This window comes from Plecotus auritus (assembly GCF_963455305.1).
Source record: "Plecotus auritus genome assembly, chromosome: 4".
NCBI classification, from domain to species: Eukaryota; Metazoa; Chordata; class Mammalia; order Chiroptera; family Vespertilionidae; genus Plecotus; species Plecotus auritus.
Window position 1 is genome coordinate 152,299,732 of NC_137775.1, and position 18,734 is coordinate 152,318,465.

The 18,734-nt window shown below is 42.0% G+C and overlaps 1 protein-coding gene across 2 annotated transcripts in view; it reads left to right on the forward strand.

The window, feature by feature from the left end:
• The first annotated feature begins 863 nt into the window (after positions 1 to 863).
• Positions 864 to 18,734, forward strand: part of PTPN12 (protein tyrosine phosphatase non-receptor type 12) — a 96,645-nt gene continuing 78,774 nt past the window's right edge. The window contains exon 1 of one of the 2 annotated variants that reach the window (XM_080666729.1): positions 864 to 1,077. In XM_080666729.1, coding sequence (XP_080522855.1) covers positions 979 to 1,077 — 99 coding nt within the window. In that variant the 5' untranslated portion in view covers positions 864 to 978. The remainder of the gene's footprint in view (positions 1,078 to 18,734) is intronic. The other variant, XM_080666730.1, reaches the window with a different exon arrangement.

Below are 18,734 nucleotides of genomic sequence, written 5' to 3' on the forward strand. Positions count from 1 at the left end.
TTTCTCTTGGCTGTAGCCATTCGCTATAGTAGCAAGGTCTAATTGCCGTCAGCAGTCACCAAGACCTACCGACTGTGAACCTGCAGCTGACACGACTACAGTTCCCAGCATCCTCTTCCCACCTCCGCCCCGCCCCGCCCCGCCCCGCGACTCCCGCCCCGCCCCGCGACTCCCGCCCGCCGGATCTTGTAGTCCCGGCCCAAGGCAGGCGGCGGTACGGAAGCCCCTGAGAAATACGCTTTTCCCACCTAGTCGGCGGTGAGACCACAAGTCCCATCTAAACTCTTACTCGGGCTGACTAGGGTTTGCCCTGCTCTGAGTCGCATTTCCTCCGCCCAGCTCTCCTCAGAGCTAGAGCTTCCCGGTCGGAACCCGCCCCGGAAGTCGTCCAGACGACAGGCGAGGCGACTTCCAGCCATTCCAAAACCGGCTGGGGCCGGCGGGGCGGGGCCAGGAGGCGGAGCGGGCGGGGGCGGAGCGGCGTGGCGTAGTGCCTGGGGGCGGAGCCGAGCGCGGGGCCGCGCGTCTGGGTGGCGGCCGGGGGCGCGCCCGTGGGGAGAGGCGGCGGCGGCTGCTAGTGGGGAGGGGGGAGTAAAAAGGAGGAACCGGCAAGGGGGGGCAGGGCGAGCGGAGAGCCGTGTTCCTGAGGCGGTGGCGGCGTCTCCGACGGAGGAGGAGGCGGAGGAGGGCGGGGAAGGAGGATGGAGCAAGCTGGGGGTTGGGGTTGGCGCTAGCTGCAGCGGCTCGCCGCGTCCTGGGGGAGAGCGGCGGCTGCTTCTGGAAGTTGTAGGGTCGGGTGCCGGGCCGGTGCCCCCGCCTTGAGCGGCGGGGAGGAGGAGGGAGCAGCGGGGGTTAGCGGGGGTCGGGAGGGAGAGGACGAGCAGGGGGAGCGAGCTGGGGAAGACGGAGCGGGCTCTGCGCCGGGCGGGCGGGCGGCGGCGGGGCGGCCAGCGACCGCAGCCGGGGGGACGCGGGAGGATGGAGCAAGTGGAGATCCTGAGGAAATTCATCCAAAGGGTCCAGGCCATGAAGAGTCCGGACCACAATGGGGAGGACAACTTCGCTCGGGACTTCATGGTGAGTCCTTACCCTAGTTGTCGCCTCCTCTCGCCGGCACCGGAGCCTCCCGCCGCCTTACCGGGCCGGGCCGCCAGCGCTTTGTGTGCGACGGTGAGGAGGGGGGCGGAGAGGCGCGCACCAACCCCAAGGACCGGGTGGTCTCGGAGGCCGGCGGGAGGTGAGACCGCCTCCGCCCCTCCTTTCCCCTCCTCCCGCGTTCGCGGCCACCTCCGCAGGCGCTCTGGGCGCAAAGGGAGAGGCCACCGGGCCGAGTCTGCACTCAGCGCCGCCGCCGACCACCTATTGTTTCTCGTGCCGGGAATCGGAGGCGAGTGAGGTCTCTCGTCACCTCCCCATCCAACCTGTCCCTCCTGGGAGGATCTAGGCAGGGTGTCTGCTTAGGGAGGAGAGCGGATCGCGGCTGATGGAGGAACGGGGGTGTTGAGGTTGGCATTCATATGTGGGGTCCCTGTACTCGAGCTGGTCTCAGAAGTGGGCGAGGTAGGAGTTCTGCGAATTGGGTTCGCAATTGTTATCTAAACCGCCTGGGAGAGGATTGTCTATAAGGTATCTCGTGGTTTGCCTAATTCCCATTTATCTCGGTCCGGTCTCTCGTCTCCTGAGAACCAGATTGGAGACAGAGTGGGGGTCAAAGTGACTTTAGGTGGAGGGGGTAAGTGTGTGTGGAGAGGGAAGGGTTATCCTGAAGGAAACCTTTAGACTCCCCAGGGGATATTGCCGAAGGCGGAGGGGATGTGACTATCACTTCCTATCCGGGGTGGGGGTGGGGAACTTGGGAACAATAGTCCTGGTGGGGCGGAGGCGACGTTGCAGGCCGAAGCCCTGAGCTGGGAGATAACCTTCGCAGCCTTCCCCCTCCCCCCTTTCCGCCTTCTGCTTGTGCTGCCGGGCTGGGAAGGAGGTTAAAAGTCTAGTTTATGAAATTGGTCTAGAAACATCACTTTGAGGGGGTCAGATCCGAAGGCGTGGGACCAGAAGTCGACTTCCTACATTGCCCCCCCCCCCCCCATTCCCCCTTATTTTTCTGCTGGACAAATGTTCCTTTAGGGTTGTTTCCCGGCTTAGGAGGCGGTGGTTGCGGCGGCTGCTCCTACGGATGTTGCGCAAGACTGGGGCGTTGGAAACCCTGGAGGTCTGGGGAATGGAAAAGGAAGTGGGACTTTGGGAAGTGGTTCCTTCTTAGCCTTGGCGGGATTTGGGAATGGGAAATAAGCTAGGGGAAGTTTTGTTCCTGGGCAAAGTACATCCCAAGAATAATCATTTAACCCCCTATTTTCTGGATTGTGAAAAGTGTACACAGTGAGCAGCAAACATTAGTGAGCAGCAAACATTGTTTAGTTTTTGCTTCAAAGTAGTTTTAATTGTTAACAAGGTGCAGGTGAAATGGCTTTTAATACTGAGGTACTTTTTCACTTTTTAAAGAGACTTCGGTCTAGTAAAGCGTTAGCGTTAAAATGAATAACTTAACAGATCCACAGTGTTGCTGAGCTTTGTGATTCCCGCCTTTCTAGACCAGTAATAGAGGACAGGAGTAAGGTTTTGTTAGTACCTTTGGACGATGGAAAAATAGATTTAAATAACTTACGCTTATTTTAAGATTTTCTCTTAACATTTAGCTTATGTATTTTTAAAAATTTACTTTTTGATCAGAGAAGGGTAAAGAAAAGAGGACTTTTCCCTTAATACCGAGAATTTTGATGGTGTTGTCTGTCTTTGAATAGTGTCAATACTTGGATGGAGTCCCCGTTTTACTATAGCAAAATAGAAGAATGTATTTGCTTAGAATATTTAAAACACTTAAAACTAGTCTTTTGCAGGCTTATTTTGGTTATGGAAGGATAAGAGGTGAGGTCTTTGGCCACTTTGCATGCTAGTCATCTTGTTATCCCTAGGCATATCCTGTCAGGAAGGAGCATTGTTTGGTGATGCAGACCATCAGGACAGGTGCCCAATCTCTGAACTGTACTGGGGAAGTAGCTCTAGGGTTCATGCTTTAGGGATGAGTCAGGGATTCCTACTGAAAATTTCATTACTCAAGGACTGAATGAGTTTCCTTTTTCTTCCATAATACCTAGGAATAGCGAGGTGATTTTACATTTGAGATTTGATGACTAAGGCCATTATTTTGTATTGCTTGCTTTTAATTCCCTGACTTGATAAGCAATAGCTATAATTAAGGCTGCTAGTTGGTGTTCCTTTTCCCCTTGCCTGGAAGATTGGAGGGAAACTGTACCTTCTGCCATAGAGAGAGAATAGTTATAACATAGAATAGAAGATTAGCTTACTGTTCGTTCTATTATTCTTAAATTGTGATGTGGGTTAAAAAATACATTTTAAAATTTTAGCATTTTAGAACGGAGCCTTAGATATAATCTAGCTAGTATAAATCCTATTCAATTATAATGTTCATCATTTCAAATATGGAAATTATCTTTTATAATAATAAAAGCATAATATGCTAATCAGACCAGACGTCCTTCCCGACAACCTTCTGGATGAAGACAACCTTCTGGATGAAGCCGGGGCTGCGAGGGAAGCCCGGGTCCTGAATGCGGAGGGAAGCTGGTGCCGGCAGCTGGGGGAAGGAAGGCCTACTCTTGCACGAATTTCGGGCACTGGGCCTCTAGTACAGTGGTCGGCAAACCGCAGCTCGCGAGCTGCATGTGGCTCGCAAGCCGCAGTTTGCCAACCACTGCTCTAGTAGAATAATAATTAAAATAAATGCCCTCCCCTTAGGAAAGCATCTAAACTGTGCTCTTTTGCCCTAGCCGTTTTTGCTCAGTGGGCAGAGTGTTGGCCTGTGGATTGAAGGGTCCCGGGTTCGATTCCGGCCAAGGGTACATGCCCAGTTTGCAGGCTCTATCCCCAGTGTGGGGTGGGCAGGAGGCAGCCAATCAATGATTCTCTCTCATCATTGATGTTTCTATCCATCCCTTCCTTTCTGAAATCAATAAACAAAAATAAAAATTAAAAATAAACTTGCTCTTTCCATTATTCTATCCAGCCTTCCTATAGTCCAGCGAATTTTCAACCTTTTTCGTCTTGTGGCATATAAACTATTTACTAAAATTCTGCAGCACATCAAAAAATATATTTTTTGCTGATCTGACAAAAACGGTATAATTTTGATTTCATTCACACCAGATGGCTATTGTTCTGTTGGCTGTTGTCATTTTTAAATTTGACAGTTGAAGGGAAAAGAGGTCAGTGTCCCTGACTAAATAGGTATTCCTTGTCTTAAAAATTCTTGTAGCACTCTGGTTGAAAATTGCAGCTATAGTCCCATCACCGAAAGGCTGTCTTTTTTAATGTTTTAAAAAATATCTATGTAACATTTTAATTTATACAAATAGGCTTGAACTATATATACTAGTTTATATCTTACTTTAGACGTGGGTTTATAAGTATATGTAGATCAGTATAGTTCCTTTTAAAACATTTACTAAAGTACGGTTGACAGCATTAAGTCTATTAATGTTTTCTTTCTTTTTTTAAAATATATTTTATTGATTTCAGAATGTAAGGGAGAGGGAGAGAGTGAAACATCGCTGCCTCCTGCATGCAGCTACCGGGGATTGAGTCTGCAAACCGGACTCATGCCCTGATGGGGAATCAAAACTGTGACCTCTTGGTTCCTGGGCCGATAAGGCTGGGCTTGTCTGATAATGTTTTCATGCTTCTCTGTGGCCATACTATATATGTCATTTTATATTCTTGGTTTTTTTCAACTTAACATTTTGATCATTTGAAAAATCATTTTAAGCTGCTTCATCATAATTCACCTGGTGACTAATGTTAACCATTTCCTTGTGGTTGAATATTTAGGCCATTTATTTTCTGCTCTTATATATCATACTTCTGTACTGAACATTTATGCATAAAACTTTATTTTGGATTATTGCATAAGATATCTTCTAGTACTGGAAGTAAACATTTAATACATGTTTATAAGTAATTTTTTGAAGAACTGTCATTTATACAACTGCCATTAATGTACAAGTGTTCATATAATTATCTTGACCTTTGATAATTTGATGGTTGAAAATGGTATCTTGTTTTAATTTGAATTTCTTGTGTTTTAATTTGAATTTCCTGATGATTACTGAGGGAAGAAATTTTTCCATCTGTCATTAACTAGTCTATGAGTTGTCATACCTGTCTTTTACTCTCATCTCTGCCATTGGTTAGCTACCTGACTTTGTCAGGCCACTTAACAGAAAATGAAAGGATTGAGTTCTCTCATCTTTAAAAGAAGAATAATGTACCTCCTTTACAGAGCTGAAGTATGGGACTTATTTCATCTAACAAATTATTGTGCTAAGGCAGGGGTGGGCAAACTTTTTGACTCGAGGGCCACAATGGGTTCTTAAACTGGACCGGAGGGCCGGAACAAAAGCATGGATGGAGTGTTTGTGTGAACTAATATAAATTCAAAGTAAACATCATTACATAAAAGGGTACGGTCTTTTTTTTTATTTCAATAGTTTTATTCATTTCAAACATTTTAACAAGAAGAATGTAAACACTAATTATTATAATTTGAAACTTCAAAAAATGGAGGAATCATAGCACAATAACATACCTTATATTGAAGATGGCAAAGGCAAAATAAAATTGCCTAACAAAGGAAAGGTACAAAAGCCTTTCAAATTAAACTTAAATATAATAAACTAATTTAAAACTAAAACAAATAGAAAAGAACAAAATGTGTAAACAGTAAATTAAACATTTTCTTTAGTGCAACTTCCAAATTATGCCCGGGACGTAGATGTAGATGGCAATGTAGACTGGGTTGAAAGGTTTTTGGTCTTTAAAACATCAACTTCAGTGGGAACAGTGTTGTTGGTCTCCTTTTTAGCTAATTCTCTGATACTGTGCTCTCCAGGGGCGTGTCTCCCTATATCACCACAGTAACGTGTCTACGCATTCCCAGGGTGATGTCAGGGATGCGTCCACGGGCATTACAGGGAGCCTCTGGAAGATTGAGAGGTTGTTCCTTCTACTGAAGAAGGAGCTGCGGCCCTGTTTCCCGACATTGCCATGTTAACACTGCTGCTGGTGAAGGAGCGGAGGGGAGAGCAAGAGAACCCTCTGCTCCTTTGGCTCCGCGGGCCGGATAGAACAGCCGAACGGGCCGTAGTTTGCCCACGGCTGTAGCTAAGGTCTATATATCCTCATCGTTACAGATAACTAGAGATAGAAGGAAAGAAGTATTTGGGCTTCTGTTTTCAGTCATTTTCTTTGGCTTTTTAAAGCTTTTTCATGTCTAATCTCAAATAGATTTGTTCTGATCAGGGTAAAGTTTAATGTGCATTAGACATGAATTTCAAGGGATGTAGGCTATAAAAATGTTTTTGCAAATAGTAATTCTGACAGAACTGCTCAAAACCAGTTTGCTTGTTATGATTAAATAATTATTGTATTGTTTTTATTTTACTACAGAATGTTAGTGGTTTTATAAATCATTTTAAGTAGAAAGGAAATTAGCATTTTTCTTTTTAAAAAATATTTTTGGCTCTGACCGGTTTGGCTCAGTGGATAGAGCATCGGCCTGTGGACTGAAGGGTCCCAGGTTCGATTCCGGTCGGGGGCATGTACCTTGGTTGCGGGCACGTCCCCAGTGGGAGGTGTGCAGGAGGCAGCTGATTGATGTTTCTAACTCTCTATCCCTCTTTCTTCCTCTCTGTAAAAAATCAATAAAAAATTAAAAAAAATATTTTTGTATTGATTTCAGAGAGGAAGGGAAAGGGAGAGATAGAAACATCAATAATGAGAGAGAATCATTGATTGGCTTTCTCCTGCATGCACCCCACTGGGAATTGAGTCCACAACCCTGGCATGTGCCTTGACCAGGAATCAAATTGTGATCCCTGGTTCATGCTCAACCGCTGACCCACACTGGCCAGGCAGAAATTAACATTTTCCTTCCTACTATATACTAAACACTATGTCATATATATATATATATATATATATATATATATATATATATATATATATAATATTTTTATTGATTTCAGAGAGGAAGGGAAAGGGGGAGAGAGATAGAAATGTCAATGATGACAGAAATATCATTGATTGGTTGCCTCCTGCACGCCCCTCCTGCACGCCCCCCCCCCCCCCCCCCCGGGATTGTGCCCTTGACCGGAATTGAACCCAGGACCCTTCAGTCCTCAGGCCGACACTATCCGGGTAGGGCTGCCAGATATTTTGCAGTCTTTTTTTTTTTTTTTTAAATTCTTTATTGTTGAAAGTATTATATATGTCTCCTTTCCCCCCCCATTGACCTCTCCCGGGCCCCTCCCACCCCTCAGCATATCCCCTCAACCCCCTACTGTCTGTCCATTGGTTATGCTTATATGTATGCATACAAGTCCTTCGGTTGATCTCTTATCCCCCACCCTCCAACCCTCCCCTGCCTTCCCTCTGAGGTTTGCCAGTTTGTTTGATGTTTCTATGTCTCTAGATCTATTTTTGTTCATCAGTTTATGTTGTTCATTATATTCTACAAATGAGTGAGATCATGTGATCCTTCTCTGACTGGCTTATTTTGCTTAGCATAATGCTCTCCAGGTCCACCCATGCTGTTGCGAATGGTAAGAGTTCTTTCTTTTTTACAGCAATGTAGCATTCCATTGTTTAGATGTACCACAGTTTTTTAATACACTCATCTGCTGATGGGCACTTAGGCTGTTTCCAAATCTTAGCTATTGGAAATTGTGCTGCTATGAACATAGCGGTGTATATATTCTTTCTGGTGTTTCTGATTTCTTGGGATGCATTCCTAGAAGTGGGATTACTGGGTCAAATGGCAGTTTCATATTTAATTATTTGAGGAAACTCCATACTGTTCTCCACAGTGGCTGCACCAGTCTGCATTCCCACCAGCAGTGTACGAGGGTTCCTATTTTACAGTCTTTTTTTTTTTAATATATATTTTATTGATTTTTTACAGAGAGGAAGGGAGAGGGATAGAGAGTTAGAAACATCGATGAGAGAGAAACATCAATCAGCTGCCTCCTGCACACTCCCCACTGGGAATGTGCCCGCAACCAAGGTACATGCCCTTGACCGGAATCGAACCTGGGACCCTTGAGTCCGCAGGCCAACGACGCTCTATCCACTGAGCCAAACCGGTTAGGGCTATTTTACAGTCTTATTGAACATATCAACAATTTATGAGATAGATATAACATGTATTTTACAGATGAGGAAACAGTCTGAGAAGTATCTTGCCTGACTTTAAAACCTCTGTTCTTTTTATCCAGTTTCTCCAGGATGCATCTGAGGTCCCTAAGGGCCTGGCTGGGACTAGGCTAGTGGTGGGGGGTAAAACACCATGCAAAAGGGTGAAGGTTTTAAATTTGAACATGTTTAGGGGGGGATAGATAATCTGCTATAAGTAGTGCAGCAGTTCTCATACCTTTTGGTCTCAAGAGTCCTTTACAATCTTAAAATTATTGAGGACCCTGAAGAGTTCTTATCTATTTACTACATTAGAAATTACAAGTATTTTAAAAATATTTATTTTAAAGTAGTGATATTAAACCCATTCAATATTAACTTGTATACTATATTTTAATTCAAAACAAATTAGTTTGAAGAATTGTTTTTATATTTTTGCAAATTTATTTAATATCTGGCTTAATAGAAGAGAGTTGGATTCTCATACCTACTACATTCATAATGTTGCAATGTCACATTTCACACAGTATCATGTGTCAATTGCCCTCTAGAAAACTCCACTGTACACACCTAAGAAAATGAAAGTGATAAAAAATTACTATACTAACGTCTGTGCATTCTCATATTTACAAATGAGGAAACATAACAGTATTATTAGGAAAAGAGTTTTGATGTCATAGGCTTTCTCCAGTGATCTTGGGTTGGGCATCCCCGAACCATACTTTGAGAACCAGGGAGGTAATACATGGTATAGGCTAAAGGTAATGCTGAGAAAATTAGGTAGGGGGTCAGATTGTTGCATCTATGATATATTCTATTTTATATATCAGTAATAGTAATTTTTAACAGTTCTACGCTACAATTCTTTTTTTTTAATATATTTTATTGATTTTTTTACAGAGAGGAAGGGAGAGGGATAGAGAGTTAGAAACATCGATGAGAGAGAAACATCGATCAGCTGCCTCCTGCACACCCCCTACTGGGTATGTGCCCGCAACCAAGGTACATGCCCCTGACTGGAATCGAACCTGGGACCCCTGAGTCCACAGGCCGACGCTCTATCCACTGAGCCAAACCGGTTAGGGCTACACTACAATTCTTAGATTCACATGGAAAGTGGGTAGGTGTGTAAAAAAATAGACATGCTAGCTGCCAAGAGTCCAGCAGTATTTCCCCACCTCCAACTGCCACGACCACCCTACCCCCTCCTTTTCCAGCCTGCTTTACTATGAGCCTTCAATTACATCATTCATATAGGTTCTGTTAGGAAAGCTGAGACCCTACTATAGGTCTCTGGAGAGCCCCTGCCTTTTTTAAGAAAGGTAAGCAGTCATCTGACAGATGAGTGTTGTAGAAAGTTGATTCTAATGACAGTATTAAGGATGAATTAGCAGGTGAAGAGTAGCATTTTGGAAGTTAAACTGTAAGAAGTAAGGTGAGAGTCTGAAGTAAACCTAACTAAAACTAGTGGATCCCTGACCAGTGTGGTTCAGAGCATCGTCCTGTGCACGGAAGGATCACAGGTTCGATACTCTATTGGGGCATATACCCAGGTTGAGGGTTCAATCCCTGGTGGGTGGTGCATATAGAAGGCAACCAATCAGTGTTTTTCATGTCGATGTTTCTCCCCCTCCTTTCCTCTCTCTAGAATCAGTGAAAAGTGTATCCTCGGATGGGGATTTAAAAAAATAAAGTAATGGAATAGAGAGTTTATAAAGGATCTGATAAGGATTAAGAAAGAAGTCTCAATGATGGACTAGATGTTAGTAGTAAAGGAGCAAGGAGTATTGTAGTATGACTACCAGGTTTGTAGCTTGGTGTACTATCACTCAAATTAGAATATATTTCGTAGGATAAAGAGTAAAGGGGGAGTAACAATAGAGGGGATCAAGCAGGACATGACGGAAGGAAATTAGACATGTTGAAACTGAGGTTCCATACTCTGGTTTCTCTTCAGATCTCATAAATCTTTCGCCTTTCACTAAAGATTTCCGTGGAGAGGAACAATTCTGAATTTATACTCAATTTTTTGAGGCCTTGCTTTGGCAGGGCTAAAACAAAACAAAACAAAAACTGAGGTGCCTGCTCTGACCTGTTTGGCTCAGCGGATAGAGTGTTGGCCTGCGGACTGAAGGGTCCCAGGTTCGATTCCAGTCAAGGGCATGTACCTGTGGGTTGCGGGCACATCCCCAGTAGGGGGTGTGCGGAAGGCAGCTGATCAATGTTTCTCTCTCATCGATGTTTCTAACTCCCTCTCCCTTCCTCTCTGTAAAAAATCAATAAAATCTATTTAAAAAACAAACAAAAAACTGAGGTGCCTGTGACACACCTAATAAATGTGTAGAGCTCAAGAGAGCTGACAGGATGGAGTTAAAGATTTGGGAGTCATCGTGTAAGCATGTAAAAGATAGTTGAAAACATGGGAGTGAGAGCTTATTCAGACAAGTATATAGAATGACCAACTTTAGGTTGAAGAGCATCAGCATTTAAAGAGCAGCCCCAAAAGGAAGTACCAGTGATTGTTCTGAGAAGGTATGGTCAAAAAGGAGGGAGGCGAACCCAAAGGATGTCAGAAAGCCTGGGAGAGTTTCACGAAAGGAGTAGTTACCAAAGTCAAATTATTCTGGGAGGACTGGTAAGGTGAGATTTAGAAAGTACCCATTTTATTTGCCAAGTAGGAGTGATTTGGTGGCTAGAAAAAGCAGTTTGGGGTTGGGGTATGGGAAGAAGCCAGATTATAGTGGGTTGTGGGGAAAACAAGTGAAGTGGGTATAAATTCCTTTATTTACTTTAACATTCTGAAAGTAGATGGCAGAAGTTAGAGGTTGAAGGAGCACTCCCTATGCTTTAAAAAAATAGGATAGAGAATATTTTTCAAATATTATCTACATGTATATGCTTTTTTTTTTGTAAAATGATTGCTGTTCAAATACAATTTTTAAAGACAGATAACAACTTGTCTTGATTAAGACCTCTGAATTTTTTTTGTTTTTAATTTAAAATTTGGATTTGAAATGTTAGAAAAGAAGGAAAGACTGAAAGCCTGGCAAAATCTTATAATGCTGCACAGATTTGATAAGTATAACAATTTTTATTATTAAACTTCAATATTGTGGCTTGTAGGTGTTTTAAAAATCAATAGCAACTCTGTTGAGATGTAATTCACCTAACATAAAATGCATTTATTGAAAGCTGTAAAATTTCAGTTTTTAGTATATTCACACAATTGTGCAACCATCATCATAATCAATTTTTAGCCCCTCCCACCCACCCCCCAAAGAAACCCTGTACCCATTAGTAGTCATTCTCCCATCTTCCCTCCATCCTGTCCCCAACCCTGGGCAACCACTAATGTATTTTCTACCTCCATAGATTGCTTCTTTTGGACATACATAAATGGAATCATACAGAATGTGGTGTTTTGTGACTTGACTTCTTTACTTAACATACAATGTTTTCAAGGTTCCCCTGTGTTGTTGCAGTGATCAAAAATACTTCATTCCTTTTTATGGTTGAACTAGAGGCCCAGTGCACAAAATCTGTTCATGGGTAGGGTCCCTAAGCAGCTGCTGGTTGCCAGCCGGGGCCTCCCTTCCCCCCAGCCGCCTGCCACCCTGGCAGAGTGGGGCTGGCTGGGGAGAGGGCCCGCAGGCTGTTGGCTGGCTGGCCCTGCCCCCTAGTTGAACTCCAGGTTGAGGGGACAATTTGCATATTAGGCTTTTATTATATAGGATGGCTTGTTCCTGGGGAGAGGAAGCTGGGCATTGCTATGTGACGTCATTACCTGGCGCCCACAGCCACCGTTTTTGGGTTGAGCTGGGCTGTGGGCCGCATTTTGCAACATGGGGTCTCAGCAGCATCTGCTGCGATTTGGTGGGCTGTCACTCCGGGGTGGTGGCAGGACCTGTGTCCCACTTGGGAGAAGCCGAGTGTTGCTTTGTGGGCGCTAAGTCCGCTGTGCCATTTCTCTGTAAAGGCCAGTGCGTGTCATGGCAGCTCCTGCATTGAGCGTCTGCCCCTTGGTGGTCAGTGACTGGTCAGACACTTAGCATATTAGCCTTTTATATATATAGATTTATATATAGATAATGTTATATGGACATTCCACATTTTGTTTATCCACTTATCTATTGAAGGACATATGAGTTGTTCACACTCTTTGGAGTATTTTGTATTCTACATCTTCTAATGTCTTCACTGTACAAAACAAACATCCCATAAAGATCATTAGGTCAAGTATTTTATGAATAATACTGTGGTGAACATTTGTGTACAAGTGTTTGTTAGGATAAATGTTTTTAGTTATCTTGGGTATATACTTAGGAGTAGACTTACTGGTTAATATGGTAACTCTTAATGTTTAACATTTTGAGGAACTTCCAAACTGTTATCTAAAACTGCTGCACATTTTACATTCCCACCAGGAGAATACACATTTTATATTCCCACCAATTTCTCTACATCTTCACTAGCACTGTTTCTGTCTGTCTTTTTTATTATAGCAATGTAGTTAGTGTGAAGTGGTAATATTGTGGTGGGCTTATAGGTTTGTAAAATACCTCAGTAAGTTTACATATATGGCGCTATATGTCTCATGTATCTTTCAAAGCCAGAGTGATAGGAAATATTTTGCAGTGTTTGCATTTGAGCTAATCTTCATGCTTTTCCAGTGCTACTGGTTTAGTTAAGATTTTCTTATCCATCCTTTAATGGATGTCCAGCCAAATGTACTTATACTAGAAGCCCAGCATGTGAAATCATGCGGCCCTGCCCACCCATGCCAATCTTTGGTTGTTATGGCGTTAGGGCCACTGGGTTTTTATAATATAGATTTAATTAACTTCACAAGTGGAAGGGAACTTTTTAAAGTAACTTTCCAGACATTGCTCATTGAAACAGCCACTAAAAATTTACCTCAAGTGTTAATTCTAAAGAGTTTTTTTATTGCATTTGCTTTTAGAATATTGCTGGTATTTGTCCTTCAATATTTGACATTTAATTTAGAAAAGGTTTTTGAAAGGTTGAAACTGAAAATAAGACATTAACATTTATATAGATGAATTTTTTTTCATGTTAAACACTACCACGTTTCTGTAGCACTCAGTTAATTAGATTTATAAAAATTTACATTTTTTTACTTCCCTAGACTGAAAGCCTCTGAGGCTAGAGACTGGTACTTAATTATCTCTGTGTCCCCATTGCTTAATATAGTGCTTGGTATTTAATAGGCATTAATGGCTATTGCATGAGCAGAAATTGTAGCTAGCTTAATGCTGTAAGACATTTATTCTGCAGATGGATTCCTCAAATGATCCAGAGGACTTGTCTCTTAGATCAGTGTGAGAACTGCTTTTCCGCCTTGTATGCGTACAGGTGTGCTTACTAGTACACAACTGTGGTTGTATTTTCAATATCCACTGAAAAAGAAAATACAAGATAAAGTGCTAGACTGAATTCAATAGAACTTTTAAATACATATTATTAATTGTAATATCTTCTACATAAATATAGAAACTAGTTCAGTATATATATTTTTTTTGTCCACTGGTTGGTGTGCGTAAGGATTCAGGGAACCACTTCAAATGACTACTTGTGTATCCCCAACTGTGGGGACGTTATCTTAGAATATTAAATTTAATAAAATGTCCACTTTTAATTTTTTTTAAAATACATTTTTATTGGTTTCAGAGAGGAAGGGAGAGGGAGGGAGAGATAGAAACATCAATGATGAGAGAATCATTGATCGGCTGCCTCCTGCACATCCCTAACTGAGGATCGAGTGCACAACCTGGGCATGTGCCCTTGACTGGAATCGAACCCGGGACCCTTCAGTCCACAGGCCGACGCTCTATCCACTGAGCCAAACCAGCTAGGGCTTAATTTTTTATTTTAGATTGAATTAATAAAATCCAGATATCATATCACTGGAATTTCTTCAAAAATAGTGTTATTTTGCAACATGTGGGAATTTGGGGAGTGGTTACAGAAATAGCTGTTATTTTTCTCTTGCCTCTAGTTTCTTACCTCATCCAGTCCTAAAATACTGCTTTCAAGTGTGTAGTAAAGGAAAGACTACTTACTGGTTGAAAAATCAGGATATTTGGATTTAAGTCCCAGTGTTATTGTTTAGTTCTGTGTTTCTTTAATATATTCACATAGGACCATATTGGAAACATATGGTTTTGTTTTTATTATTAAAAAATATGTTCAAAAAAACCCTCAAAGCTCCCTTTGACCATTTAAATAATTGGAATTTTAAATGCTTAAGTCAATTCAAAGCATCAGTTCCAAGCTCTGCTCTTTTGAAACTGTAATTGTATGCCTCTGCCAATTTCTCTTTCTTCTATACCTCCAATTTTGTAAGTTTTGCCCTAGTTTAGCATACAGGCCAGTAGAATAAAGTCTATACTTCTTAGCCTGGCATTCCAGAGCCTTCTTAACATAGTGGTTCACATTACCTTTCCATTGTTAAATTCCTATACTCTGCAGTATGTATCCTCTCTTACCTTTTGGAGTAAGCCGTTTCTTGTCCTTGAAGCATACCTACTGAATGAATTAAATCTTGCTTATCTGTGGTTGTACTGTTGAACATACTTTTTCCCTTTGGGAAAATTTTTCTTCTATTATATAGACCAGTACTTTGAATCAGAACACTAAAAATTTAGAATGACTTTACCACATACACTGAGAAGTAAGAAGCAAAAATGTAATTCTCACTTTCTGGGATAAATATTTTAGCCCAGTTATCTTAAAGCTCTTGTTCTCCATTGTAAAATTTGATTTTTAATACCATGGGGGAAGAGCCTTTAATTAGAATTGAGTAGAAGACTGACGTGCTAAGGCACGCTCAGTGATAACCAGTTGTTCTAAACCTCTAATCTCTTCCAACTAGAACTCCTTTCGTAGCATTTTATATTTCCTGTAGTATTTAAATATTTTAAATTTATGCAATCAATAGTCTTCTTTCCTCTGAAATCATATAAAATCTTTTTTTTTTTTTTTTTTTTTTTAAATATATATTTTATTAATTTTTTACAGAGAGGAAGAGAGAGGAGAGGGATAGAGAGCTAGAAACATCGATGAGAGAGAAACATCGATCAGCTGCCTCCTGCACACCTCTACTGGGGATGTGCCCGCAACCAAGGTACGTGCCCTTGACCGGAATCGAACCTGGGACCTTTCAGTCCGCAGGCCGACGCTCTATCCACTGAGCCAAACCGGTTTCGGCAATCATATAAAATCTTGTTTCCATTTGTATAATATTATAGTGTCGGTGAACTAGCTTATTGGAGATATACATAGTTACTCCCTAAAAGTTTTTCATGGAGAATGTAGAGTGTGGATCCTGTTAATTTCAGGCTTTGGGGTGTATGCTAATATCTACATTTCTGTAATGACTGTTTTTAAATGTAACCTACACTTGAAAAGCTATTTAACATTTGAGTAGCTACCCTGATAGACTCCAAAGGAATGCAAAAAACGTGCCCTGTATCTTTTCTTGGATCCTGCCATCCACCATTCATACAAAAGGTATTCAATTCAATGGCCACTATGGCCTAGGCACTATGTTTAGAATTGGCAGTTGACAATATGATAGTCCATTTACCTGCTGTGAATACACTTGTGAGAAGTAGCAGGAAATTTTCCTGGGGGCAGTAGATGCCCTTCAGGGGGTTGGTAAATCCTTTCAATTTATACATAATACTTTGTGTGTAAGCCCATTGGAGAGGGGATTGGGTGGGGGCAGCATGGAGTAGAAAAATGTTCATAGCTCTTAGGTTCTCAAGGACTTGGGTTCCAAAAGCCTAGGCTAGTAAAAAGACAGCAAAGTTTGGAGCCATACAGGAATTAGTTTCTATCCTGGCCTTGCTGTGATATAAACAGGTTATCTGGGGAAATTGGGGATATAATATCTATCAAGATAATACGTATGTGAAGCTTCTCACATAGAAGTATGTGGAAGATACTCAATAATAATTCAAAACATCATATTACTCTAATGTAAATGTATTCAAGATTGAAATCATAGTGGCAAAAAAGAGACTAAATCTGCCTGAAAAATCAGATAGTTTCTGCAAAGAGGCCCTATTGGATATTCTCGCCAGGACTTGTTTTTTGATGATTTATTGGTGATAGCCATTCTGGCAGGTGTGAGGTGATACTTCATTTTATTTTTTTGTTAATTTTAATTTTAATTTTTTTAAAAATATATTTTATTGATATTTTACAGAGAGGAAGGGAGAGGGATAGAGAGTTAGAAACATCGGTGAGAGAGAAACATCCATCAGCTGCCTCCTGCACACCTCCTACTGGGGATGTGCCCGCAACCCAGGTACATGCCCTTGACCGGAATCGAACCTGGGACCTTTCAGTCCGCAGGCCGACGCTCTGTCCACTGAGCCAAACCGGTTAGGGTGGTGATACTTCATTTTAGTTTTAATGTGCATCCTCTGATGATAAGTGACATTGAGCATTTTTTCATTTGTCTATTAGTCATCTGTATGTCCTCTTTGGAGAAGTGTCTATTTAGGTCCTTTGCATGCATATGCATATACATATACATATACATATACATATACATATACATATACATATACATATACATAATTGTTTGTCTTCCTTTTGTTGAGGTGTATGAGTTCTTTATGTATTTTGGAAGTTAACCCCTTATCAGATGTATCACTGGTGAATATGTTTTCCCATACAGTGATTTCCCTTTTCATTTTGATAATGATTTTTTTGCTGGCAAGAATGTGGAGAAAAGGGAACCCTAGAACACTGCTGGTGGGAATGCAGACTGGTACAGCCACTGTGGAAAGCAGTATGGAGTTTCCTCAAAAAATTAAAAATGGAACTTTCATTTAACCCAGCAATCCCACTTCTGGGAATATATCCTAAAATCCCAAAATACCAATCAGAAAGAATATATGCACTCCCTATATTCATAGCAGCCTTACTTAGAATAGCTAAGATCTGGAAACAGCCCAAGTGCTCATCAGTAGATGAGTGGATAAAAAAGCAGTGATACATATACATAATGGAATACTATCCTATCTAATAAAGCAGGAATATGCAAATTGACCATCACTCCTTCACAAAGATGGCGGCACCCAGTCCTCTCAGCCCCAGTCCTTTTAGCCCTGGCCGCAGCAGTGAGGGGCAAGCAGGCCCCCACAGAGAGCAGAGAACCACGGGGAGCGGGCCTACGCCATCAGTAGGAACTGAGGGCTCCCAGATTGGAGAGGGTGCAGTTCGGGCTAAGGGACCTCCCATCTGTTAAATGGCCCCTGTGGCTTTGTCTGGAAGGACGTCCGGAAGATGTCTGGTCTAATTAGCATATTACCCTTTTATTAGTATAGATAGTTGTTTAGTCTTACAATGTATGGTTTGGTTGGTAGTAAGGAGCTTTTAAAAATCAAGTTCAAGCCATATGGTCAGTGTTCTTAAACCTGGTAATTTGACTTTATCCCAGGTGTATAAAGTAGTACTTTATCTGTGTATGTAGTTCTTAGATGGTTAGATCAGTGTTTTTCATTGGCTTCTGTTAAAAGTGCCCTGTAAAAAATTACATTAAAAAAATCTTTAGGACCTGGAAAAATCCTCCTGTATAATAAAAGGGTAATATGCAAATCGACCGAAAGGCGGAATGGCCAGTCGCTATGATGTGCACTGACCACCAGGGGGCAGACGCTCAATGCAGGAGCTGCCCTCTGGTGGTCAGTGTTCTCCCACAGGGGAGCACTGCTTAGCCAGAAGCCCGGCTGACGGCTGGCGAGCACAGCGGTGGTGGCAGGAGCCTCTCCCACCTCAGCAGCAGCACTAAGGATAACCTACTGCAGCCTACGCTTACTCCCTGTCAGTCGGGACTGCTAAAGGGCGCAGGCTGGGCTGAAGGACTGCCCCTCACCCATCCTCCCACTCCCAGTGAACGAATGTCGTGCACCGGGCCTCTAGTTATTTATAATACCAGGCCTCTTGCTTAGTTTGGATTCCTCAGCAAATTTGAGTTTTCCAGGAAATGACCCTCAGAGGTTTTGAGATTACACACATTTGGGACCAGAACTATAGGAAAAGAAAGGAGTTTTAGATCCCATGCTACAAAAACAGAGAATAGCTTTTCTGGACATCTCCCCACATGTGTACAATGGATTTACTCATAAGTCATATGGTTAAAAGAAACATTAAATCTGTTTAGAAATTTAGGAGCTTGTCATAGGTTTTATATTTAGAAGTTGGCAGAGCTGAGTTTGTACCAATTATCAAAGCAGATCCCCTTTCTATGACATGATGTTGCCTAAGCCAAGTTATATTCTTAATAGGGGAAAGAGTCAATAAAGGAAGGGTGGGGTCATAAATACTGTGAACATTACAGAAAAATTATTTGTTGGTATAGATTTTTGGTTGCTCTGTACTTCCAAACTAGTTTAAATGGAAAATATCTTTATTGCAATAGAATACTAACCTGGAGC